Below are 27,922 nucleotides of genomic sequence, written 5' to 3'. Positions count from 1 at the left end.
GCAGCCAGCCCGGCCGAGCCGGGTTCAATTCCTCCACCCCTCTCAGAGAGCCCGGCAAGCTACCAAGAGTATCTCTCGCACATGGCAAAGCCTGGCAAGCTCCCCTTGACATATTCAATATGCCAAACACAGTAACAACAAGTCTCACAATGGAGACGTTACTGGGCCTGCTCGAGCAAGTCAATAAACAACAGGAGGACAGTGTTGTTGACAATCCTACCAAATCATAAAAATAACAAACCAAAACAAAGACACTAGTCCATAGTACAAACAGGAGTGATATGATACACACAACATTCTAAAAATGGTTATCCAGGAAGGATCTAGGTGGTGCAACTCTTGTCCCGTAAGGCACATTGCCTCTAGAATGACCTGCCATAAAACCAATGGTGAGTGCTGCTTACACAGTTCACCATGTATGAAAATTAAAACTCCTTTCCCAATTTTTCTCATACAGCTAATTCTGGCACTAATGTAAGATTTTTGAGAAAATTAAACAGCAGAATGTGCACTTTCAGAAAGTAGGGGACATCTGGGTATGGCGTCATGCTATAACAGAGTGACTCAGAACTTGGAAATGAACAAACTAACACTATGCACTGCAATCAAGAAGACCCCACAAACAAAATACAGAACAAAATAAGAAAGGGGAAGCAAAAAAGCTAACATAATGGTGAGTGCACATACATAAAATTCAAAAACAGGCAAAATTAAGACAGAGATAAAAATGGTGAATGAAAAATGACAAAAAGCTTCACATGCTAACAAGTTTGTCTTCTAAAGTTGAAAAACTATACAGAGATAATCATTTAAAAATTTTCTCTTCTGGGGAATATTTGAGCTTTATATAGCTATCTGTGCCATTTTTTAAAAACTTTAGCAGATTGTAATTGATTTCTTCCAATTGTTGCATTTATTTCTTTAACATACAAAATGAAATAATACTAAATACAGAAAAAAACATGCTGTGGATTTATACTGGGCTATTGTCAGTCTTTAATATGTGTATTAAAGTAGTATTGTATTATTTAATCTTTTTAATTAAAACAAAATTAGTGAATATACATTCTACCGATTGTGGAAATACTAAGCATTTTACTGTAAAGTGCTACCCTAGAAACTTCTGAGAGAATCATAAACATTATACACATGATTCCAAATATGAACTTCTAAAATTTAAAACTCAATGGAAAACAAGAATGTGGAATGAAAAGCAAAGTCCACCATAAGTACGTCAGCAGGAATGCCCCTGGACTTTATGCAGCCTATGAAAGAACTGAAGAGCTACTTTGAACAAAATAATCAATTTATAGATGGATGCAAAAAAGTAAAGTTCCTTGTACAGAAAGGACAAAATGTGCAAAATCAAAGAATACTGTACACATTGAAGACAGAAGAGCATAAGCAGCAAACTACAAACACAACAAAATGGCACATTACATGCAAAATATTGATTTATCTAAAGGAGAAGGAAAGGAATATGAAAAGAGGTTCACTCAAGGAATTCTAAAGGAGTGAAACCATCAGCTCTTTAAAGTGCATGGTGTGGGAGACTAACACCCAGGAATGGCTGAGATTAGGACCAGGAATTTTGCTCCATGACTTGGAGGCCAGCCACACGTGCTAGGGGAAAAGGAAGCTCAGATAGAGAAGAGAGCACCAAATAAAGGCTGTTGTGAGAATCCTCCCAGGGTGGGAGAAGCATGCTGAAAGTAGACTATAGACCAAACATGATTGCCACTAAATTCCTCTCTTGCAAAACACAGTACCCAAAAGAAGAGAGAGAGAAAACAGGGGAATGCCCTGCCACAGAGGCAGGGTGGGATTGGGGAGTATGGGGGGTGGGAGGGATGCTGGGACCGGTGGTGGTGGAGGATGGGCACTGGTGGAGGGATGGGTACTTGATCATGGTATAACTGAAACCCAAGCACAAAAATTTACAAGTCTATAACTGTACCTCATGGTGTTTCACTAATAAAAAAAATTTTAAAAAGTGCATGGTGGGAGAGTGGACATCCATTTCAATCAAGTTCCTTAAATAATACGTGTTATTTATATTCACTTTTATATATTGATATAAAAAACTTAAAGCAAAAATGAATCTGAAACTCCAAACATAGCACCTTATCTAGAGCTCTGTGGGTAAGTCAGCTCTATCTCTAGGGTCATAGCACTACGCTGTAGCACTGTGCTCCTGTTGTTCATTGATTTGCTCTAGGGTCATACAAATGAACAATGCTTCCTTTTAGACATGGCGTTTGAAGGCAATAATTGTGTTCTATTATGGCTTTTGTCTATTTTTCACTTATTTCCTGGAACACACTCTCTTCCTGCATGAAGAGTGTGCTCCAGTTAGAAAATGTCAGGTCCATGACAGTGGAAGGGACAGTCCAGGATTGGAAATATGCATCCAAGCTGCCTTCTCCCAAGAGAAAAAAATTCACGACTGGATCCCAGACCTGGTCGTTCTGATGGAGATTTTCACTGACAGTGCTGGTTTCAGGAGACCACAGCTCAAAGGGAATAGCCAGGTTATTGGACAATTGCACCATCCTTTCTCTAACTAGGAGGTCTGGGATTGAGTCCCAGGGGACACTGTCTATGAAAAGCTGGTTACTCCTCCTGGGTCCTGTGAAAGCCCTGAGTCTTCAGTCTATGCTGTCCAATAGATAGGACAGGGCTGTGTGCCTTCAACTATGTCTTCCTGGGTTGACAGTAGGTCAGCAGAGCCCAATTGTCCTCATGGACATGTCAGAGATTCAGGCTGCTCAGCAACTCCAGGTAAGAACTAGACACAGAGATAGTTAAAGAGCATAGAGGCTACACACAGAGACATGCTTAAAGCCCAGAGAGCATCTCCATTCTTTTTTTTTTATCATTTAATTCCTCTATCCCTCTTTATTATTATCTTTCTGTTCATTGTGAAGAATGTCTATGTCTGTGATCATCACATCCCTCACAGCCTAACCTAAAAGCATACAACTCATTCTCAGGTCACCTTTCTGAAAGTCCATCAGATACATGAACCCATGTTAAAATAAAGCTAAGGGCTGGAGCGATAGTACAGTAGATAGGGCATTTGTCTTGCATGCGGCCAACCTGGGTTCGATTCCCAGCATCCCATATGGTCCCCTGAGCACTGGCAGGGGTAATTTCTGAGTGCAGAGCCAGGGATAAATGCTGTGCATCGCCAGGTGTGACCCAAAAAGCAAAAATTGATTAATTAATTAATTAAATAAATAAAATAAAGCTAATCTTTCTTAGTCCATTCGGTGCAGTTACCAGAAACTCTCTCAGGAACCATGTTCAGTTAATACCAGTAATATGCTCCTCCACATATATTTATAGTTTACCTATATTTATAGTTTACCTATTATTTAACATTCTTTTAAAAAAAAAGAATGGAAATGTATCTTATAGGACTGAAAGGTATGCTTTGCATGCAGATGCCCTAGGCTCAATATCCACCACTGCATGGTCCCTCATTCCCACCGCCACCCCCTGACCCCCACAGGAATAAGTAAGTCAGGCACTGCAGATTTGACCACAAATAGAAAATCTCATTTATCAATAATTTTTAATTATTAACAAAAGGCTACTCCATATTTAATATCACAACTAATTATTTGAAACATCTGATGAGTAAGTTGTTTAACCAAGTTTTTACTTGCTTATAAAAATGTCACTACAAATACTCTGCCATTGGCAGTTCTGAATAAAAACATGACCACATAAATGTGATAGCAATGATGATGGCTTTGGGTACTAATTCCTCCATAGTGTGCAAGTCCTGGCAATGATTTAGACATGAAATAATTTTGTCCTCACTTTTTAAAGCAGCAATAAACAACAATTATACAAAATGATGAGCACTCACTATATTCCAGGCATAGTCAATATATAATAAAAATCATCATTTAATTTATTCCTCATGAAAAACACTATAGAGTACATGCCATTATTGCAAATGAATAAAGACACTGAAGCCAAAATGGTTAAACGGTTCCTGGGCCATGCCAAGAAAGAGTAAAGAGGGTCAAATTAGGTCAGATAAGAAAGATATATTGAGAACTTGTTGCAATTGTCTTCATGGCACTAATTCAAAGTAATGTTTGGAGTCTCTCATTTTGATTATACATCATGCTTGATGAAGAAACTTAAAATGATTTGAGCGATTGGCCCACTCAAGAAAACCAGCGGGTGAGGGAAACAACTTTTATCTTAGAAAAGCAAGGAAGTCAAAAATTATCTTAGATGCCAGAAAAGCAAGGAAGTCAAAATGTTAGTGTCATGTGAGAGCAGAACAGTACGCACCCCATCCAAAGGTCTGAAGCTACACTGTGTTCCCTAAAGTACATCTCATCAACTCTTATGCACAATGACAATAGTAATACAACCCTTCACAGTAGCTGACCGGTATCTGTTATCTCAGTAAAAATGTCATGATTCTGTTAGGCAGTTACACATGCTGCCAAGTGGCAAACACTCAGACCAGGTGGCTTGCAACCTTGGGAATTTCTCTGGGTAAATATAAAACTGGCCTCCTTACACTGAGGGCAGGGAAGGACCAACCAGGATGCACACTTCTCTAGAGCAGAAGATAGAGAAAACTCAGAGTGTGTTATATTTAGACGCCCAGCTTCCATAAATTAACAGACTCCTCTCATCTCTCTGCCTTGCAAGGAAACTACAAACTTCACCCCAATCTCTGACTTCCTCCTCCTGGGCTTCTCTCAACACCCTGAACAGCAGCCACTCCTATTTGGGCTCTTCCTGGGCATGTACCTGGTCACCATAGTGGGGAACCTGCTCATCATCCTGGCCATTGGCTCTGACCATCACCTCCACACCCCAATGTACTTCTTCCTGGCCAACTTGTCTTTCATCGACACCTGCTTCTCCTGCACTATTGTCCCTAAAGTGCTGGTCAACCTCCAGACACATCATTACACCATCTCCTACACTGGATGCCTTCTGCAGATGTATTTCTTCATGACATTGGCATTGCTGGATGACTTTCTGTTGGCCGTTATGGCATATGACCGCTATGTGGCCATCTGCCTTCCTCTCCACTACACCCTCATCATGCATCCCCAACGCTGCCGGCTCCTGGTCACCACGTGCTGGCTCTGCTCCCACCTCCTGGCCTTCTCACTCACTCTCCTCATGTCTCAGTTCTCCTTCTGTGCCTCCCGTGCCATCCCACACTTCTTCTGTGATCTCCTGCCCCTCCTCAGACTTTCCTGTTCAGACACCTGGAGTTTTCAGCTCATGATGTTTGCTGAAGCAGCCCTCTCAGGAGTGGTGCCACTCACCTGTGTCCTGGTCTCTTATGCTCACATCATCCACACTATCCTCAAGGTCCCTTCAGCAGGGGGGAAGCACAAAATCTTCTCCACGTGTGGATCTCACCTGACAGTTGTTAATCTTTTCTATGGAGCTGTCTTTCTGGTCTATTTCCAGCCTTCATCCTCCTACTCAGAAGACACTGGAATGATGGCATCTGTGGTATACACAATGGTTACTCCCATGCTGAACCCCTTTATCTACAGTCTGAGGAACAAGGATATGAAAGGGGCTTTGTGGAAACTTCTTGCCTGGAATAAATGCTCCAATACATGAGGGGTTTTCTCCAGAAAAGACTTTTCCAAAAGCCTTCCGTTTTGGGTTTACTTATTCAATAACTAAAAGCTAATTTCAAGGCAGAATGAATGATGAGTGTCTCACACATAATTAGCAAGCAAAAGGTGGATGGACTGGAGTAGGATCAATGATCATGGACCGGGTTGCAGTCTAGAGAGATGGAGTGGTCAACAACCCCTATAGGGTATTAAAGCACAAATTGCATCAAAGTATAGAGACAAGGAAAACTTCAGATTCAAACTATTGCTATAAGGTGAGAGACCAGAGTTGAGTGTAATCTGCAGTGCACTGAAACAAGGGTGCAGAAAGCATAGGCCATCTGCATTTGAAAATTGACTCTAAAAAAAAGAAAGAAAACAGAATACCCAATTTTTATGACAGTAGGCCTTTTTTTACAACTTGGAAAAAAATTGTTGTCTTTTAAAGTTCCTACTTCCTCCCCAAAGCCTGGGTTTAAAGTGTGCATCTTCCCCGATCCTTACTTTCATATGCCTCTTCGGGGAGGCATTCCTAAGCTGTTCACCCAAGTGTATTTCTGAAATATTTGCATCTCTCTAATCACACAGGTTTTGGGGGGTTTTTTATGCATTTTTTGGCTGTTGCTGTTTTTTGAAATTACACAGTTTTTATTTGGAGGTTTTGAAGGGAAGGAGGAAGAGAAAGTGAGAGAGAGAGTGACCTACTTGAAAGAGAGCCTTGGCTTCTCCAAGGGCAGAGAGAGTCCCCACACCCATCCCAGCATTAGACATGAAAACATGAAAGTACACATCTCAAGAGGGGAGATGCAGGCAACACATGTGCTCAGGCAGCATGTGCACCAAATCACAGTTTTTATTTATTTATTTATTTATTTTTCTTTATTTTTTTCTCTGCTAGTCTATTTAGATGCTTTGCACTCTGCCATCTTTCAATTCTTGAAATTAGCTCTTATTTTTATTTTTTTATTTATTTATTTTTTGCTTTTTGGGTCACACCCAGCGATGCACAGGGGTTACTCCTGGCTCTGCACTCAGGAATTACTCCTGGCGGTGCTCAGGGGACCATATGGGATGCTGGGAATCGAACCCGGGTTGGCCGCGTGCAAGGCAAATGCCCTCCCTACCTGCTGTGCTATCGCTCCAGCCCCTCAATCACAGTTTTTAAGTGAATGTTCTAAGATGTTAGAGATAAAGTGCCAAGGAACAGGAAGATAATCAAAAGTTGAGAGACGTTGGGGTGGATGTGGGCAAAGGGAACCTTAAGAAGGAAGTAATGTTTTCAATAATTACTTCCTTAGTTGGTAGGGGTCTCCAAGAAGATTCCAATGAGACAGTGGAAAGAACTGAGAGAATGAACTCAAACAGATTCAACAACACAGTTCAGTGAGTCTTTAACTGACAGGTCCCACCCAACAAGCGCTGACAAGACCTTCAAAGGCACTAAGATTCAGGAACCTTTCCAAGATCAGCTTTGAAAACAACTCACCCATGGGTACTAACCTCTACATAGAAAAAAATGAACCAAGAAGAGACACACTAATTTGCTTGGATTCGTGAACAGAAAATATCAGTTGTAAAAGGCACAGATGGCTCAGAGCTTGTTCTAAAATCACACAACTAAGATTAGATCAAAGACTCTAACAGTGAGTAGGGTCAGAGATTTAGCTCAGTGCTAGAGCATCTGTCTTGTATGTGTGAGACCCTGGATTCACTCCCCAACACCCATCTGCCAAAATACTCTAAGATTCTGACAATTTTGGCAGTAAAAGATTATTGATTGGGGCTGGAGCAATAGCACAACAGGTAGGGCATTTGCCTTCCATGTGACCAACCCAGGTTCAATTCCCAGCATCCCATATGGTCCTTCGAGCACTGCCAGGAGTAATTCCTGAGTGCAGAGCCAGGAGTAACCCCGGTGCATCCCCGAGTGTGACGACGAAGAAGAAGAAGAAGAAGAAGAAGAAGAAGAAGAAGAAGAAGAAGAAGAAGAAGAAGAAGAAGAAGAAGAAGAAGAAGAAGAAGAAGAAGAAGAAGAAGAAGAAGAAGAAGAAGAAGAAGATTAAGGGCTGGAGTGATAGCACAGTGGGTAGGGTGTTTCCCTTGCACGTGGCCTACTGAGTTTGGTTCCCAGCAACCCATATGGTCCCCAAGCACCACCAGAAGTAAGGAATTACTCAAGAATGAATGCAAAGCCAGAAGTAACCCCTGAGAATCGCTGGATGTGACCCAAAAAGGAAAAAAAAAGATTGATTGACAGGACAACTCCTTGGTTCTTGGTTTTTGATTTCTAGCTAATTTCTTTTTTCCTCACTCAAAATAATATATGTTGCATTATAATAAGAATGTAAAATGTAAAGAAATTGAAAGGAAAAGAAGAGATCTCTATTTAAAGACAATCACTGATGAAATTTTTCACAATTGCCTTTCTGTCTTCAATTTTTTTGTTGTTGTTTCTCCTTTGAGTAAAAATGCTATAGTTGCAATTATAGATACATAAAAAGATAGATAGATAATAGATATTTTACTTAATCTAGAGCCTGAATATCTTTGTTTAAATATATCTTCCATTGTTTTTTTAGAAATATTAAGAGGACAATGTGCAATATGACCACTCTTTTATTGAGAAAAATGCTAAGCAAACCAAATCTTTTTTGAAAAGAAGAAACACCAGCACCACCACGTAAGCATATCTACCAGCCTTGCTCAAGAGACTCATAAATAAATCTCAAAAGAGATCAACTAGTCGCAAAATTTCTTGAATACCCATTCCTGGTTGAATATCTGAGGCACACTGGAGGGGGGCAAGCCAGCATCCACACAAACAGAACCCCCACAGCTGTTCACTGCAACACTCCAATGTCATCACCATGCTTCCAGCCAGCCCCCAATGTCTCCAGATCGAGCCTCACAGAGAAATTAACCTTTCAAGAACTCAGGTATATGACAGGTCCCTGTGACAGAAATTTCCAGGCTTTCTCAGAGTCAGAATGAGCTACCTCCCTCCACCTCCTTGCACTGCTGGGAGTCCAGCAGTCATGTCCACATCCAAAAGCCACCACCCAATTAAAAATTTAACTCCAGTTGTACTGCCCAGTTAAATATTTTGGATATCCTAGAGTGCACAGCCATTACTCTACAACTCTTATAATCCAATAATAGCACACCAGACTGGATAGGATATAACATGGAAGCCAACCAATCAGCTAACAGAAACATTAATACAGAAACCTTAACTTTTAGCAACATCTTATTAAGCCCTCATACAAGGACTTGTTTCCATGGTGAGATACAATAATTTATACTTTCTTCTAAAGAAATCACTGTCACTGTCCTCTCGTTGTTCATTGATTTGCTCAAGAGGGCCCAGTAACATCTTCAGTGTGAGACTTGCTGTTACTGTGTTTGGCATATCGAATACATCCTGGGTAGCTTGCCAGGCTTTGCCGGGTGGGCAAGATACTCTTGGTAGCTTGCCGGGCTCTCAGAGAGGGGCGGAGGAATCTAGCCTGGGTCGCCGGGCCAGCTGTATGCAAGGCAAATGCCCTACCCACTATGTTTTGATAATTTCATTAGCAATTTATTGGTAACAAGCAATATAAAATAAATTATTGTTGTGGGTCTGTTAAGGGGCCAGGTTTGAGGGATGATTGGGAAAATTGAAGACAATGGTGGAGGGAGAGTAATAGTGGTGGTGGGGTTGGTGTTAGAATAGTGAATGCCTGTAACAAATCATCATGAACAACTTTATAAACCACAGTGTTTCAAAAAGTGTACAGGAGAAATTTGCATACATAAGTCTGACCTATTTCATGTAAACTCCAAAAATTATTAACAGAGAATTTTTTGTTTTATTAATGACAGGTAAGACATGATGATATCTAAGTGCAAAATAAAATTTAATGCGATATATTTTAAATACCAGAGTTGAAAACTTACTTATGCAAATGAGAATAGGCATTTCATTTTATTGTATTAAATGGTTTTAATTTCCTTATCAGTTAAAATCAGATAGCAGTCACAAAGTGGCTTTACTGAATTATTTTCTGATCATTTTATTTGCCATTTAAGTTTATTTTATTGTATTAAATGGTTTTAATTTCCTTATTTACCTAGGTTAAAATCAGATAGTAATTACAAATTGGCTCCTACTGATTTATTTTCTGATCATTCTATTCGCCATTTCAGTTTTGTTGGAGCAAGGAATACAAAGTAAAATTTTATGTGACTCGCGAGTGGCTCTCCAGCAGGGCCACAGCCCCAGAAGCACAGGGACTTAATGCAGAACCCGGCAGCTTGGAGCAGAAAAGTGAAAGGACTATGCATTAATCCAGGCCATCATGTCTGTCCGGAGGGGAAAGGGTGTTGCCCCAGTCGCCTTCTCCTCTCTGGAAAGAAAGATGGCGGCCGCATGGGAGCCTTGTGGACAGCAGGTATGAGCCGGGGGAGTGGGGGCGACTAAAACCTCATGGGAAGGGGGTGTTTCGGTCCGCCCTTCACGCCCTACCGAGGCCACCAGTTGCTCCCCACTAGCGGCTCTCCAGCACGGCCACGACTCCAGAACACAGAAACCAATTTCTTAACTATCTGACTTTCAGTAGAAATACTTCCAGGGTCAATAGGTAAAATAGCAGAAATCCAAAACCAACATTTAATTCTTGAACCCAGCTGTAGAAAGCAAATCACGTCACAATGTTTTTTCAGCTTGTCTGATTGGGGGGGGGGGGGTAAACTCTAAATAATAGTGGTGAATCTTTTATTGAAACAATGAATCTAATCAAAGCAGATAGAGTGTTAACTAGAATTCATCTGCCCCACAGGGACTGGGAGGGGTGGGGGGTGGGGTTTTATTGGGGTTCTTCATGGTAAAAAAAAAAGTATTGGTAAAGGGAAATGTGTTTGATATTTGCATGACAGACCTAAACCTGAAAGCTTTGTAACCTTTCCCACGGTGATTCAATAAATAAATAAAAAAAAAATTTATGTGACTAAGAGGGCAGGTTGGTGTTGGGAGAGAAACTGGGGACATTGGTGGAGGGAAGGTCACACTGGTAATGTTGGAACTTAAATCCTGGAACAACTATATCATGAAAAACGTTGTAAATCATCGTGTTTTAACAAAAAAAAAATAAAGATTTAAGTATATTTTAAAAGAAATAAAGGTACATAATCAGAAAAAAAAAATGAGCCAGATAAATAGTCCAGTGGGTAAGGTGCTTGTGTTGCATGTGACTGACCTGGGTCAGATCCCCAGCTCTACGTATGTTCCCTAAACACAGAGTCATGAACAAAGTCCAGTTTGGCCCAACCACTCCCTCAAAAACAACCCAAAGAATCAGAAAAAAATAGAAGTGGTTAAAGGAGGTAGTACTTTTTTTACTTTTTACTTTTAAAGGAAGTAGTGAAGAGAAAGTTGAGTAGAAAGCAGAAATGGAGGTGGGATTCATTTTCTTCATTAAATTCTCTCAGTTCAGAAGAAGGGAACACAGACAGGTGAGTTTCTCTGGACAGGAAGGGGCCACCGATGAGAATAGTACTAGCATAGCTGAAACACAGGATTAGGAGTGGTAAGAGCCTCACCTGAAAGTCAACTAGTATCAATATTACCTTATATTAAATTGCATTGGCTTTTCATAGGTTAAAATATACATTATAAGGAAGCTATAGTAACTTAAAATTAAATTGATTTTAAGTATAATGTCCTTGATCTCTTTATTTTTCTGACATTTCCAGTTAATTTGCCTTATAAGTTTTATTTTTTTTATGTAGGAGTACTGCTATTTATTCAGCCACTGATTAGCTAATTGAATTGGGCATGAACTCCACCTTACTTTTTTTTTCATAATTTTATTTATTTATTTTTCTTCATATATTTATTTATTGAATCACTGTGGGAAAAGTTACTAAGCTTTCAGGTTTGTCTCAGTCATACAATGATCAAACACCTTTCTCTTCACCAGTACTCATTTTTCACCACCAAGAACCCCAATATATCCCCTCCCATCCCTCCCAATGCCTGTGAAGCAGATGATTTATACTTAACTCTTCTCTACATTGATTACATTCATTATTTCGACAAAAGATGCACCATTATTGTTTAGAATTTCCCCCCCAACAATCAGAATTGCTGAAAAGGGATTGTGAAATACTTGTTTTTGATAGCTGGTTATGAGAATCATATAATGTCATGCGGCCACAATTTTGGATTTCTGCAAAGAGCCAGATAATTCCGAGATTGGTTTCTGTGCATCTGGTGTTATGGCTGTGGCAAGAGCCACTCGTAGGGTGCAACTCATGACCTCGGTAGGGCGTGAGGGAAGAGCTGGTACCGCTCCCCTTCCCATGAGACTGCAGTTGCCCCATCACCGCCAGCTCATACCTGGCTTTCCTATAAGCTCTGAGGCGGTGGCCATCTTGCTGCTGGCGGCGGGGGAGGGGGGAAGGTAGAAGGGAGCAACACACTTTCCCTCCCTGGGAGGCATGGCGCTGTAGTTTAACACATGGTCCATTCACTTTTCTGCCACAAGCTGCCGGGTTCTGGATTAAGTCCTTTTACCTCTGGAGCCATGGCTGTGCCAGACAGCCGCTCGTGGGGGGCAACTCGTAACCTCGGTAGGGCATGAAGGACGAACCGGTACTGTCCCCCTTCCCATGAGACTGCAGTTGCCCCGTCACCGACGGCTCATACCTGGCTTTCCTATAAACTCTGAGGCGGCGACCACCTTGTATGTGTTAGAGATGCATTTCTGTTAAAAGCCACTGGGTTTCGAGATTTGTTTCTGAGTCTCTGAGATCATGGCCATTAATCAGCTTGATCAGTAGCCAGAGAGGCCATTTGTAGGCGGCAACTCGGGATCCCATTGGGATGGGGAGGAAAGGGCCAGTTCCACCCCCATCTGGTGAGGCCCCGTTTGTCTCATCACTGCAGGCCCAAACCTGACTGTCCAGTGGCCTCTGGAGGATGGCGGTCACTGGGCCGCCAAAAGGAACAGGCCAAGGCACGAAGCCTATTCCCACCTGGAGTGGCCCAGCGCCAGTAACCTACTGCAGGAACAGGACGCATTTCTGCCAAACGCCTTTGGGTTCTGAGATTCGTTTCCGAGTCTCTGGGATCATGGCCGTTAAGCAGTTCGATCAGGAACCAGAGAGGCCATGCCTCCAATTATATAGCTGAGCCGGAGGTGATTTGTGGGTGTGTCGCCCACATACCTAACTTTTGGCTGTTTACTTTCTTGGTAAACTTTGCCCCAAGTTTTTGGAGTCTGTCCAAAGTCATAGCAGCAATTTTGGGGTATCTGAAAGTCTGACAGTACCATCAGGATGCTGATGCACTTGCCTCACAGGTACAGATTGACCTGTTGGCGGCATCATACCCCCAGTTTGTGATTTTTTGATGGAAAAATGTTGGCAATTTCTCTATTACCAAATACTGTCTTTCTTTATGGCCTTTTCCACTAGTAAGATTCTGGGGAAATTCTTCTGTATGAAGGGAATTGCTTGAACAATAAAGTTCCTGTTGGTCATCATGATATATGACCGCTATGTGGCTATCTGCCTTCCTCTCCACTACACCCCTCATCATGCATCCCCAACGCTGCCTGCTCCTGGTCACCATGTGCTGGCTCTGCTCCCACCTCCTGGCCTTCTCACTCACTCTCCTCATGTCTCAGTTCTCCTTCTGTGCCTCCCGTGCCATCCCACACTTCTTCTGTGATCTCCTGCCCCTCCTCAGACTTTCCTGTTCAGACACCTGGAGTTTTCAGCTCATGATGTTTGCCGAAGCAGCCCTCTCAGGAGTGGTGCCCCTCACCTGTGTCCTGGTCTTTTATGCTCACATCATCCACACTATCCTCAAGGTCCCTTCAGCAGGGGGGAAATACAAAATCTTCTCCACATGTGGATCTCACCTGACAGTTGTTAATCTTTTCTATGGAGCTGTCTTTCTGGTCTATTTCCAGCCTTCATCCTCCTACTCAGAAGATACTGGAATACACAATACACATTGTGATACACACAATGGTTACTCCCACACTGAACCCCTTTAACTACAGTCTGAGGAAAAAGGATATGAAAGGGGCTTTAAAACTGGGCATTCAAAGATGCCACACCACTGGCCGAGCAAGTAAAAACAGAGATAGATAAATGGGACTATCTTAAACTAAGAAGTTTCTGCACCTCCAAAGAAACAGTGACCAAAATACAAAGACAGTCTACAGAATGGGAAAGGATATTCACCGAATACACATCTGACAAGGGGTTGATAACAAGGATATACAAAATACTGGTGGAACTCCACAAGAAGAAAACATCCAACCCCATCCAAAAATGGGGCAATGAAATGAACAGAAACTTTCTCAAAGAAGAAATCCGAATGGCAAAAAAGCACATGAGAAAATGCTCTACATCATTAATCATCAGGGAGATGCAGATCAAAACCACAATGAGATACCATCTCACACCTCAGAGACTGACCCACATTCAAAAGAACAAAAGCAACCGATGCTGGCGCAGATGTGGCGAGAAAGGGACACTCCTTCACTGTTGGTGGGAATGTCGACTAGTTCAGCCCTTTTGGAAAACAGTATGAACGTTTCTCAAAAAATTAGAAATTGAGCTCCCATTTGACCCAGCGATACCACTCCTGGGAATATACCCTAGAGAGGCAAAAATGTGTAGTCGAAGTGACATCTGCACTTGTTTGTTCATTGCAGCACTCTTTACAATAGCCAGAAACTGGAAGAAACCTGAGTGCCCAAGAACAGATGACTGGTTAAAGAAACTCTGGTACATCTACACAATGGAGTACTATGTAGCTCTTAGAAAAGATGAAGTCATGAAATTTACATACAAGTGGTACAATATGGAAAGTATCATGCTAAGCGAAATGAGTCAGAAAGATAGGGATAGACATAGAAAAATTGCATTCATCTGGGGGATATAAAGCAATAAAATATGAGATCAATACCTAAGAATAGCTGAGATCAACACCAGGAGGATTACTCCATAACTTAGAGGCCAGCCGGATATTCTAGGGGAAAGGGCAGTTCAGATAGAGAAGGGAACACCAAATGAAAGGTGTTTGGAGGATCCTCCCAGGAGGGGAAATGCATGTTGAAAGTAGACTATGGACTGAACATGATTGCCACTCAATGCCTCTTTTGCAGACCACAACACCCAAAAGGAGAGAGAGAACAAAGGGGAATGCCCTGCCACAGAGGCAGGGTGGGAGGGGGGGTGGGGGGAAATGGGCACTGGTGGAGGGATGGGTATTTGATCATTGTATGACCGAAACTCAGGCACAAAGATTTGTAAATCTACAACTGTACCTCATGGTGCTTCACTAATAAAAAAAAAATACTATGATCAGATATGTGCTTGATAGGGACCTAAAAGTTAGAAAGCATAGTTTTCTAGAGAGAAGACAGACTTTCCAAGTCATATAAGAAAGGCACCGTTTATTGGCCAAGACTTGAGCTATATGTCGAACATATTTAACATGGGGAAAATGTGTAATCAATAAAGTTTTAATTATCAAAAAAAAACTGGGCAAGTTATTCCACTCCATAAAAGTTCACCCTTGGATTGAATCTAAGATTTCTAACATGCCTTCTTCCCTGGAACTTACTTGTTATAAAATTAGGAACTCACCTGGAGTCAGAATGGATTCTTAGGCTTAAAAATAGTTGTAAGGAAATGAAGTCTGCTAACATTAATTGGAAATGATCATTCTGGACAGGAACTGAGTGTTGAAAGTAGGGATATACATGATAACCTTTCAGCATCTATATTGCAAATCATAATTCCTAAAATAAGAGAGAGAGAAGAGAGATCAGTTGAGTTGGAAGCATCCCCCAAAACCTCAGAAAATGTACAAGGAAGAAGCTCCATTGAAGCACAGTACATGACTCTAAATTCTTCATCAAAAGAAATCTAATGCACAGGACAGTGACTGTGGTTAGCAACATGTTTTTGTATATGTACTTCAAAACTGCTAAAAGATCAGAGTTTCAAATGTTTTATCAACACACAAAAAGGACTTAACAGTTAATTAACCTGTTAAAAGTGACGTGATAATAGGGTGATACACAAATGCACAATGCAAAGCATTGCATACCTACACAAACATTGTATGTCAGCTCTATATCTCAATTAAATGTGTTTTCTAAGTAAAACAAGAAATTCTGGCAAGATAAGACAAGTTAAGTCTTTGGGTTTCGGGGACCAATTTTGATCCTATTTTGGAAGACACTCATTTATGTGGATTGACCTCTTCTAGAAAATAACTACAGAATCTGTGTATGACCAAAGAGGGTAAGAATATTCTAGAAAAGGAAATACATGCAGAAAGATAAAGATTTGGTTTTGTTGCATATTTGGAATCAGATTAATGTCTCTAGCATGTAAACTGGCTTTATTTGTAAACTGCAAAAGGTAATTAGAATTTACTTTTAACCTCCGATTAAAACTTTATTTTTTTCCATCTGAAAAATTGTTCCTGTCTTTATAGTAAATGTCTAATATATAAAGAAAAATGTGTAATCCCTTTATAAGAGTAACCACTATAAGGACTGGAACTATCGTAAAGTGGCTAAGGGGTTTGCCTTGCATTCAACCCATCCAGGTTTGATCCCCAGCATCCCATGTGTTTCCTGAGCCCATCAGGAGTGATCCCTGAGTGCAGAGCCAAGAGTAAGCCCTGAACACCACTGGGCATGGATCGCCACTAAAAAAAAAGTGTAACCATTGTGAATATGTTAAACAAATTCTTTTTCTCCTTTTCTCTTGGTATGTAGGTTTAATTTTAAGGTGCTGTGTTTTGCGTAGTCTTCTAACTGTTTTGAATACTATGGTTATTAAATTTTCATTAACATCTTGTAATTAATACAGTGGAAGACGGTACCACATTTATACATCATCCTTCATTTTGGATGATTAGATTTACTAATTGCTCTTACTCTTATAAATAATGATGCAATTAAGATGTTTGTGAATAAATCATATTATAGGTTTCCCACATTATTAGAGTAAATATTAAGAGTAAAGTTTCTGGGTGGTACATTTTTTCAGCCTTATTAAACATGCTTCCAAAATAGCTCCAAAGCTGTTAATCATCTCTATTTCAACCGACTTTGTGTGAAGTTGCTCCTTTCTCTGCATCCTATCAGTACTACTTTATCCAAATTTTTATCTTATTATTGCAAACATACTAAGACAAAATCCTTTTTCTGAATCTTTTCTTATTAAGTTACTACTTTCTTCAGACTAAATAACATGAATGGAGCTAGAGATCATCATGTTAATCAAAATAAGTCAGATAGAAAGGACAAATGCAGAATGATCTCATGTGAGGTATATAAAGAAACAGAGTGAATGGAAAGTGTCTGATAATACCAAATACTTGGAGTTTGACTACAGACCTGAGACTACCAAGTGCTGAGGACCAGGGTAACTGTGTAGGGGTAAGAGGCAGAGCAGAAGTGAAATAAGGATACTGATGGTGATTCAGCGAAGGCTCAGAGGCTCACTAGACAAAAAGTCTAAATGCTAACATTATTGTAACCATGTTACCTCACCTACAATAAAATTAAAAATACGATTTTAAAGAAGTGCTATTATTTTGTTAACTATTCAGATCATTTGACTATTACCTCTTTTGTTTAAGAAAAACCTCATTTGAGTGCAGAGCCAGGAGTGGCCCCTGAGCATTGCTGGGTGTGACCCGAAAGACAAAAAGAAAAAATGAACAATTATTTTTACTGTAGGTGTGAGAAAAATGCTTAAAATGTCTTTGCCTGAAAGTAAGGATAAAGTAATTAAACTATGCTCTAACTATGAGCCTTAGGTTAAATCAAACACTAAAAATAGTTTAAGACTGTAAGGAGGTTCTTCTCTTTCTAGGTCAATGAGCAAGACCTTAATGAAAATTAAGGGTGAAAAAAAATGTTCCAATACTCCAGTATCCAATCTTCCAATACTACCCACTTAATGCAAAGTCAATGCGAAGTACAGTCACTCTGAAATACAGGATGAATATGAAGACTATGATGAACACTGCAACTAACTACAGCAACTAGTAGCAGGTATGATTTAATAACCCCCGAGCAATAACCTTATAGAAAAAGACGTGGAGCCATTCCCCAGGATAAATATCTACCTTAATCACTAATCGTCTGTTTTACACAGTGTATACAATAAAAACATTCTAAAACTCAACCTGCAAATAACAAGAAGCCATTGTCAGAATATAAACAGTAACAGAACAAGATACAAAGATGACCAAGATGTCAGAATAACAGAAATATATTTTTAAACAACTAAAATTATAAACAAATGAAATCACTATAAATAAATTGTACTTATAAAAGGACAGTTTAAATACAGGCATGGGAAAAACATGTGAGATATACAGAATCTTGAAAATAAACTTCAAGATATACATTTTTTACTGAGAACTGGTCTTCAGTAGGAAGCTTACCACAGAGGTGGGGTAGGAGTCATATGATGTGGGGTTGGCGGGACACTGGAACAATAGTGAAGGGAAGCAGACACTTTGGTGGAGGGTGTGGTGATGTTTTGTACTGGAAGCCCTACCAATAATAGTATTGTGAACTGCAGTGTATAAAATTTTATATATATGTAAAATATATATGCAAATATATACATATATATTTCTTTCTTTTTTTTTTTTTGTTTTAGAATCACACCCAGCAATGTTCTGGGTTACTCCTGGGCTCTGCTTTCAGAAATTACTCCTGGTAGTGCATGGGGAACTGTATGGAATGAGGTGAGGCATAGAACCCAGGTTGGTCACAGGCAAGGTAATAGCCCTACCCACTGTACTATTGCTCCAGCCTCTACACACACACACACACACACACACACACACACACACACACTTCTTTAAAATATATTTCAATAAATGCGAAATATGCTTATATGTGTGAAATAAACCCTCTAAAATAAATCTAGGTGGGGTACAGAGAGATAGTAAGGTGTTTGCTTTGCATGCAGCTGACTGAGGTTTTGTTCCTGACACCCTATAGGGTCCCCTGAGTACCACCAGGAGTTATTCCTGTGTGTAGAACCAGAAGTAAACCTTGCACATTGTCAAGTATCGCCCAAAACCCAAAGAAAAAAATCTAGAAATATGCTGAAAGGCTCCTCTACAACAAGAGACCAACAAAAGGATCACACCAAAATGGGTAGGAAAAAACAGAAGTGTCAACTGACCAACTACCCCCAACACAATGACCCACAATGAGGAAGTATTACATCCGGGTGAACTTCTCCCTGCTGATTGAGGAGTCTGTGCCCTATGTTAGCATTCCAACCCATGAGACATGCACCAGAGAGACAGCTCCTTCCCACAAATATCTAACTCTGAAAATCACAGGAACTTGTGACTAGGAGACTCCAGAGGTAACAGGTAATAAAGTTTATGCTTTTTTATTATTATTTTTAGGTCACACTTGGTGATGCTCAGGGGTTACTCCTGACTTTGTACTCAGGAATTATTCCTGTTACTCCTGTGATGCTCAGGGGACCATATGGGATGCTGGAGTCCAAACCTGGGTCAGCCACCTGCAAAGCAAACGCCGAACTATCACTCTGGCCTCCAGAGTTTACTCCTGAAGCAAAAAGTTAGCACTATTGTAAACTTGTGACACAAACCATAATAATTAAATGTTTAAAAAAGTGATTTGAAAATGGGATGGGAATTGGAGGGTGAGACATTGGCTGACACGGGTAGGTGTGCAGCTGGAACTCTGTAAACTTGGGAAGTGTACTTTCCTCTCTGGAGAAGCCCGTGTTCTCCTTTGAGCATGACTGTCCTATCTCCTTCCCTCCCTTTATTTCCAAAATAATTTTTTTGCTTTGAAAAGAATACAAAGTATGGTGGGTGGGTAATAAAAGTGTGGTTTGAGAATAAGTACAAAACTTCAGAGAGGGGTCCCTCCACCTGCTCCAAATGAACCCCTTGCAGCCGCAAGCCTCCAGATCCCAATCTCTGTGACACTCATGGCCAACCTTCACAGGCTCGTCCCGAGCCCACCACTCATGAGAATGAATCCATTGAAAAACCCAGGTAAGTGGGACTAGTAACTGAAAACTCCAGGCTTCATGGAGTTGGAGAATGAGCTCCTCCCCCCATCTCCCTGGCCTTCTGGTTCCCTGGCAGTCATTTAGAACTGCCTCTGGGTGCCATTTAAGCACATTTACAACCATGATTCAGAGACTCACAAATAAATCTTGGAAGAGAACAGCACACCACAGAGATGCCTCTGAACCCCAAATATTTAAACAATTTTAGAATTTCAGGCGCGTGCAGCTGCTTTTGTGGCCACACAAAATCTCATACTATTTATAACGAGCCAATACAAAATAAATTAGTTAGCCTCTGTCTATGAGACAGACTTAGGTGGTGGTGGAAAAATTCTATATAGTGGTGGTGGAATGGTAGAATGGTCGTGGGATTGGTGTTGAAATGTTGAGTGTAAACAATTATTGTGGACAACTTTACAAAAATAAAATTTAAAAATTTTAAAAATGAATGAGTACAAAATTATGTAGCTATCAATTTAAAACATAATGTTATACATGGTCACAGAAACAAATATCATCGAGAACCAGATAAAATATCTTTCAAAATGAAGATGAGATAAAGGAAGATAAATTTTTATTAGTACAATAAAAACTCACTGGAACAGGGGGGAATGCCCTGCCACAGTGGCAGGGTGGGATGGGGGGGATGGGGAGGGAGGGATATTATCCATGGAGGTGGAAAATGGGCACTGGTGGAGGGATGGGTATTTTATCATTGTATAAATGAAACCCAAGCACAAAATTTGTAAATCTACAACTGTACCTCATGGTGTTTCACTAATAAAAAATAAATTAAAAAATAAAAATATAAAAAAATAAAAACTCACTCATCACTAGGTCTGCTTTTCAGACAGTAAGAATAGGCTACCAGGAGAAAATTTGCATCTTCACAAAGAAATAGACTGCCTGATGTCAAAAGACAGGGTAAGTAAAAAGGATACAGCCCCAGATCCACAACTGAACCTAAAGTCTCCAAGCCACCAAATCAACCCATCTTCACAACTTAGCCCACGATCACATACACATTCTAGGTTTCACCCCCAATTTTCACAGTTCTAACAGCCCAGTAGGAGCACAGCAAATTTAATGGGAAAGTTGCATATAAGACCACCAAGGTCAATGAGTTAAAAAAAAAAAAAAAACACAGAAGACTCTACTAGCAACAACCAGCTTAGTAAATCCTCAATAATGACTAGTCATGCCATTGTGAGATATAACAATTACCACAAATTGATTTTTTACATATCTTTTGATAAGTCCATTTGCCTTCTTGTTGTAACAAGCAAAATGAAGCAAATTTGTTTGTACCTGCTAAGGGGGTAGATTTGGGAGGGGGAAGAAAACTGAGCATATTGGTCAAGGGGAGGAAGGTCACACTAGTGGTAGAACTGGTGATGCAACATTGAATGCCTGAAACAACTGTATCATGAACAACTTTGTAAATTACAGTGTTATAATAAAAATAAATAAAAGATAATGATTATTTTTAATCCTTTAATAAAGTTGATTATCTATTGTAACACTATTGATGCTATGTCTGGAAACTTAAACCATATATAAAAATATAATTCCAACAACCATAACACAAGGGATAGAGCGAGGAAGTAGAAGCATACTTTTGTAAGTTTCTTATGTTGCAAAAATTCCCACCACAGCCAGTGAAAAACCAAGCAGCATGCCTTGAGAAGTGGGAAAACGCTGCTATATTATGCAAGCAGACCCAGTCAACTTGCACTCTAGAACTGGGTTCAAAACAAAGGCGAGAGCTCTGTTTTATAGAGTATGAAGTGGAGACTTTTGCAGGCAGCTGACAGGAGTACAGAAGTAGACATTCCAAAGCATGTTAGTTTGCAAAGCTGGACCCGGACCACCTCAAGGACATGAGCACATTTTGCGTACGTTCCCAGGTAACCAAGGTTACAAAACAAAACTCTGACCCTCTCAAGGACATCCCAAACACACTTTATGGTTATGTCTCCCAGATTCAGCTGCTCTTTGGCAGGTCCTGCTCACTGGTGTTCGCCTGCTTGAAGGAAGCTTGCTTGAAATAAAGAGGTCTCTTTTCCTCATCACTTAAACTATATGTAATGTGTGTCCAAGGCACTCACCTTAAATATAAAGTCACAGACAAGTTAAAAACATATACCTGCAGAAAGAGTGAAAAGAAACATAGAACAGCATTGTTAATATCAGGCAGCGTTGAAAGACTGAAGATTCCAAGATAATTATTACACTCATCTCAGTAGATTCCATCCCACTAGTCATCTTTCAACTCAGTTTTCCATAAGCATTCCTACCTCCAGCTCTTTGCATATTCCATGGCTTTTACCTGTGTCGCTTTCCTCTGTGTTTTTAATTCTGACTCTTTTCCCTGCTTACTCCATGAAAAGGAGAGAAGGGACTGTGACTATTTGTCTCGTCATTAAGCTCTTAACATAGGCCTAGAACACAGTAAAGCATGGTCAAGAAGTTATCTGAATGAATGAAAACAGTGATAAATGTCAGTAAAACACACGGTAAATGTGATACTGGGTTGCAGTTCCTCAGAATCAACCTACTCCCTGTAGTCTGAGCTACCAGCACCAATATGAGGCTTTGTCTCCCTTGTGATCACTTAAGGAGCAGCTCTCATTTTTAGATGGACACTCAAGTGGTTTTCAGTCCTGGTACTGTTCAAAAATCACCTATGCCTGGGTGCACACCAAGAGTGCTGATTTAATGTCTCATACCTGGCTGGTGTTGACTCCATTGCCTTAGGATGCTCCCTATCCATCACAGTATTAGACTCAAGCCTGTATTTCCCCTGTCTTGGATCCATGCTCTTGCATAAACATCTCAAAGAAACATGCGGGGGGTGTGGGGGAGAAGCAGTTTTGCTGTAGAGACAGAATGTCTTTTCAAGACTGTGACATTTGCAATGGTTCCGCACAAGAATTTTCCAGGTAGACAAGGAAGAAGCTGACATTTCAGGCAAGAAGATGAAGGTGAAGTGTTAGAAGAACACACAAGAAAAATCTGTGTTTCAGAGGCAGGAGGTGGGAAAGGGTGAGGGGTGGGGGAGGGATACTGGGAACATTGGGGATAGGGAATGGGCACTAGTGGAGGGATGGGTACTTGGACATTGTTTGACTGAAACACAATCACGAGAGTCTGTAAGTCTGTAAATGTATCTCACAATGATTCATTAAAATAAAAAATTTAAAAAGAAAGAAAAGTCTGGGGCTGGAGCAATAGCACAGTGGGTTTGCCTTGCATGCAGCCAACACGGGTTCGATTCCCAGTATCCCATATGGTCCCATATGGGACCATCCCATATGGTCCCCCAAGCTCAGCCAGGAGTAATTCCTGAGTGCAGAGCCAGGAGTAACCCCTGAGTATCACCAGGTGTGATGCAAAAAGAAAAGGAAGGAAGGAAGGAAGGAAGGAAGGAAGGAAGGAAGGAAGGAAGGAAGGAAGGAAGGAAGGAGAAAGAAAGAAAGAAAGAAAGAAAGAAAGAAAGAAAGAAAGAAAGAAAGAAAGAAAGAAAGAAAGATCTGTTTTATGTAGAAGTATTTGAGAATTTTTCTTGTTTGCTTGTGTGTGTAGCACAGCGGTAGGGCGTTTGCCTTGCGTGCAGCCAGCCCAGCTGAGCCGGGTTTGATTCCTCCGCCCCTCTCAGAGAGCCTGGCAAGCTACTGAGAGTATTTCGCCCACACGGGAAAGCCTGGCAAGCTACTCATGATATATTTAATATGCCAAACACAGTAACAAGAAATCTCAAAATGAAGACATTACTGGGCCCGCTTAAGCAAATCAGTGAACAACGGGAGGACAGTGCTACAGTGCTTGTGTGTGTGTGTGTGTGTGTGTGTGTGTGTGTGTGTGTGTATGTGTGTGTGTTTAGTAGTTTGAGGAGCCACACTCAGTAGCACTTGGGGCTGCTTCCAGCTTGGTGCTCAGGGATCACTCCTAGCTATATTCAGGAAACCAAGTGGTATCAGAAATCGAGTCCAGGGCACCTGCTTGCAAAACACATTCTCTCGCCCATTACGCTAGCTCTCTGGTCCCTGTGGAGTTTACAAAACATAATAAAAAAAACATTCAGTCCCAAAACATGCAGGAACTAAATGAAAGGGACTTCTCTCATTAAAGATTATAACGTCTTCCTCTCACAGAGCCTGGGGACCCCTTCTAAACTTTTCCAAGATCCCCAGGCACTAAACAGGGAGTCATCCTTGGTATTCCCCTGATGCCATAAAGTCCCCAAAGGGTTGGGAGTCTCCATGGAGTCCCGAAGAGCAGAGAGAGGAGGAGTGAGGTGGAGGAGACAAAGAATCATTTCCACAGGGTCCAGAAAGAATTTAAATGCTCCTGGCCCTACTTCATGGGTGGGGCACGTCCCTGCTACCTTCCCCTACCATTCTCTCACCAAAGACTTGGCTGAAGCTTCTCTACTCCCCAGCCACCTCCACCTACTAGGTAAGTTACTATCAACTCAATAGCCACACTGTCATGGTGACGGCAGTTACTGTCTGTGTGCTGGGGAGGACCAAGCTAAGAGGTTGGGCTTGAGAGGAAATGGGCAAGATATACACTGAGGGGGCTGGAGCAATAGTACAGCGGGTAGGGCATTTGCCTTGCACATGACTGACCGGGGTTCAATTCCCAGCATCCCATATGGTCCCCCAAGCACCACCAGGAATAACTTCTGAATGCAGAGCCAGGATTTACCCCTGTGCATTGCCAGATGTGACCCAAAAAGCCAAAAAAAAAAAAAAAGATACACATTGAGACAAGATAGGAGGTCTCTCCAGGTTACATGTGTTCAGGAGCAGAGTGGGGCGTGCAGGGAGAGACAAGGGGATCAAAGCAGAGAGCTCAGCAGACATAAAGTAGCTAACAGGAAGAGTCTACGAAAACCATCCAGCAAGCTAGAATCCTAAAACATAAGAGTTTGAAATGCTGACTATTCAGAGCTAGGGCCTAGCTGCTCAGAGTGAGGTGCTCAAGCCAGTAGAGGCAGCAGAAGCATCCAAGGTGTTTTAGAAAGTCTCAGACCCTTCCCCAATGTCCTGGGGCAAAATCCACTGACCATGCTTAGAGGTGATTCCCGTGCACATTAAAATACTGATACTGGCAAGAACCACTCAATTAAATCACACTCGATTGTGGTTTAAATAACACAAACTGCAGCACCGGCATCAGTGTGTTAAAGGCTGAAAAGCACTGGGAGTCCCAGGTGAAGCTGCTTATCAGAATCACCTGGAACATTTTTCTTCGAGTAGCTGTTTCTCAATCCTGCTCTAGGTCAATTGAATCTGAATGTAGGGGTACAATGCAAGGTTGTAGACTTTTGTACAAAGCTTCACAGGTTGTTCTAATGTCAAGGTTGTACAACCTTCGTACAAAGTTCCACAGGTTGTTCTAGTCCAAAAAATAGACCAGGGTACACTAATGTGGTCCCACCTTCTCAACCTACAGATGAACCGATTGAGGAAAGACAGCAGAAAGAGCTTGATTGGTTTATATAAGATCTTTGCCTAGAGACAAAAAGTAATTTGAGGCAGATCTGAGTTTAAGCCTCAAATCAATCTCTTCATAGCTGTGTGGCTTAGGACAAATTAGTCCTTTTCTCTGAAACTCAGTTTTCTTACCTACAAGAGAAGATACACTAGGATGTGAGGATTACTCCTTATGGGGTAGTGAAGCAGCAGAGAGAAAATTAAAGTGTACTAACTGTTTTGTGCCTGAGCACATGCATGTGTACATGTGCACACACACATACACACACAATTGCCCACACTCCATAAAAGCAACTTACTGAATTAGGGTAGTCTCATATCCCACCATTTCAAAGCAACTTAAAAGCCTTGAAGTCTCATGCTCCACATTTTACAGATGGAGAAATGGAGAGACACCAGAAGCAACTCTTTCCCTCCCTTTGTGAAGGTAAGTCATGTTTGTTTTCCACATGGACAAACAAAGGTTACAGTTGCAAACCCTTTGCAGGTTGGCCACTTTCATTCATGGAGAATATGTACTTGGGTAGAACTAAAACCTTAGTTTTCTTCTTCTTTTTTTCTTTAACAAAGCTGTTCATGATTGGGTTTTAGTGATACAATGATCCAACACCCATCCACCCACCAGTATACATTTCCCACCACCAATGTCCCCCGTTTCCCTCCAACCACCCCCCAACAACCCAGCCCGCAACCTCAGCCTCCCTCTATGGCAGGCACTTTTCTCTTTTCTCTCTCTCTCCCTCCTTTTTCTTTTGTGTATTATGTGAAACCTCTGTTTTCTCTGCTTAGAGAAGCTGTCTGCTATCCACCATTGACCCCAGCAAGGAGGAGGAAAAGAAGCCAAAAATTCTGTATTCTCAAAGATAGAGGAAAGAATTAAGATGGTGCATATGCTTGAAAAGGCAGAAGAGAAAACCAGTGTAGATTATAGCAATACACTAGGGCCATAATATGGAGGACCAAGTGGGTGGGGTTCAGTCGAGAGGGTGGGTCATTGGGTATTCAGATAAAGTTTCCTGGGAAAAAAATGACAACAGAGCAAGGAACCTAAACTATTAAAGATCCATTCTGGAGATGAGATAGGGCAAAGGAGTCAGCCTGAGATGCTTTTATTGGGACCTCATCTCTGGTTGGAGTACCTGGTGATATGTTTGATGAATATATACAAAAAACCCCATATATTATTATTTTGCATATTTTCATTGATCCATGTATTTTTCTTATTTTTTCATGCCAATATGGTTTCAAGATCTCTCCATTTTGATTTATATAATTTGACTCTGTTCAACTACCATGAACCTACCTATGAATAATCAATAAGTTCATAAATAGGTATAGATAATGTTGGACCATTACAAGCAGTCCTGGAAGTAGCATTGTATGTGTGACCCTCTGTACACATGCCTGAGAGTTTTCAAAAATAAATACCAGAACCAGAAAGATAATATAGGAATTAAGGTGCTTGTTGTGCATGCAGACAACATTTGTTCAATTCTCAACAATGCATATGGCTCCCCCAGAACCACCAGCATTAGTCCCTGAGTCCAGAATCAAGAGTAAGCCCTTACCTGAATACCACTGAGTCACTGTCACTGTCACTGTCCTCTCGTTGTTCATTGATTTACTCGAGCGGGCCCACTAACATTGTGAGACTTGTTACTGTGTTTGGCATATCGAATATGTCACGGGTAGCTTGCCATGCTTTGCCATGCAGGTAAGATACTCTCGATAGCTTGTTGGGCTCGCTGAGAGGACAGAGAAATCAAAGGTGGAGGAATCAAACTCGGGTGGCCAGGTTGGCCGCATGCAAGGCAAACGGCCTACCCGCTGTGCTATCGCTCCAGCCCACCACTGAGTATGACTTAAAAATTTTTTTAACTTAAATTAATTCATTTAATTTTATGTGTGATAGACTGAATGTATGTCCTCTCAATTCGTCTATTGATAATATAGGAGCTAAGGCATTGTCTTGCACATGGATGATCCCAGTTTAATTCCAACATTGCCTATAACTCAGCACTACCAGGAATTATCCTGGAGCACAGAATCAGGATTAAGTGCTGAGAACTGCCAGGTGTGACCCAAAAGTCAAAAACACAAAGAAAAACAAAACAAAAAAAAAACAATTATCAGTTTAAACACCCTCATCCCCCCAATAATAATACTTGAATAGTAATAGAATAGTCTCTGGGGATGATTAGACTTGGATGAGGTTATGAGAGTGGAGTTCTCATGAAGGGATTAATACTCCCATAAAAGAGATCAGAGTTTGTTTTATCTATCTCTATCTCTATGCCTATACCTGTACCTCTGCCTCTGTGCATGTCATGTCTAGGTCTGTGTGTACATATCTCTAACATGTGAGGATACGGAAAGAAGGAGACTTCAGTAAACTGAAAGGAGGGCTCTAGCCAGAATCCCATCATCTAGTAGTACCCTCATCTCGGACTTATCAGCCTCCAGAGAGAAATAAATGTCAGTTCCTTGGGCTAGTTCTTTGGTGTTTTGCTATAGCAACCCTATAAGACTAAGACACTGGCGTAACCATAGCAATGGTTGCTAACCACCAACTTGTCCTTCCAAAGTACCAGTTTCCATTTCCCCGGGCACCATCTCAGCAGCATGTAATAGAGTCGGGTTTTGTTTATTTTCTTCCATCCAAGCTGAACTTTGCAAGACAGTCTTCATTATTCTGATCAG

The 27,922-nt window shown here is 41.0% G+C and overlaps 1 protein-coding gene and 1 pseudogene across 1 annotated transcript; both read left to right on the top strand.

Moving 5' to 3' along the window:
- The first annotated feature begins 2,742 nt into the window (after nucleotides 1–2,742).
- Nucleotides 2,743–5,622, top strand: LOC130045718 (olfactory receptor 1G1-like). Its single transcript, XM_056138556.1, has 2 exons — nucleotides 2,743–2,781; nucleotides 4,684–5,622. The coding sequence occupies exons 1-2, from the start codon at nucleotides 2,743–2,745 to the stop codon at nucleotides 5,620–5,622; spliced, it is 978 nt and encodes a 325-aa protein (XP_055994531.1).
- A 5,426-nt stretch (nucleotides 5,623–11,048) lies between these two features.
- LOC130045717 (olfactory receptor 1J4-like) lies at nucleotides 11,049–17,546 on the top strand (annotated as a pseudogene).
- Nucleotides 17,547–27,922: the final 10,376 nt, after the last annotated feature.

Source organism: Sorex fumeus, unplaced genomic scaffold, assembly GCF_029834395.1.
Source record: "Sorex fumeus unplaced genomic scaffold, SorFum_2.1 ptg000129l, whole genome shotgun sequence".
Classification (NCBI taxonomy): domain Eukaryota; kingdom Metazoa; phylum Chordata; class Mammalia; order Eulipotyphla; family Soricidae; genus Sorex; species Sorex fumeus.
The sequence above is the reverse complement of the archived record's forward strand: the minus strand, read 5'-3'. Positions and strand labels throughout refer to the sequence as shown.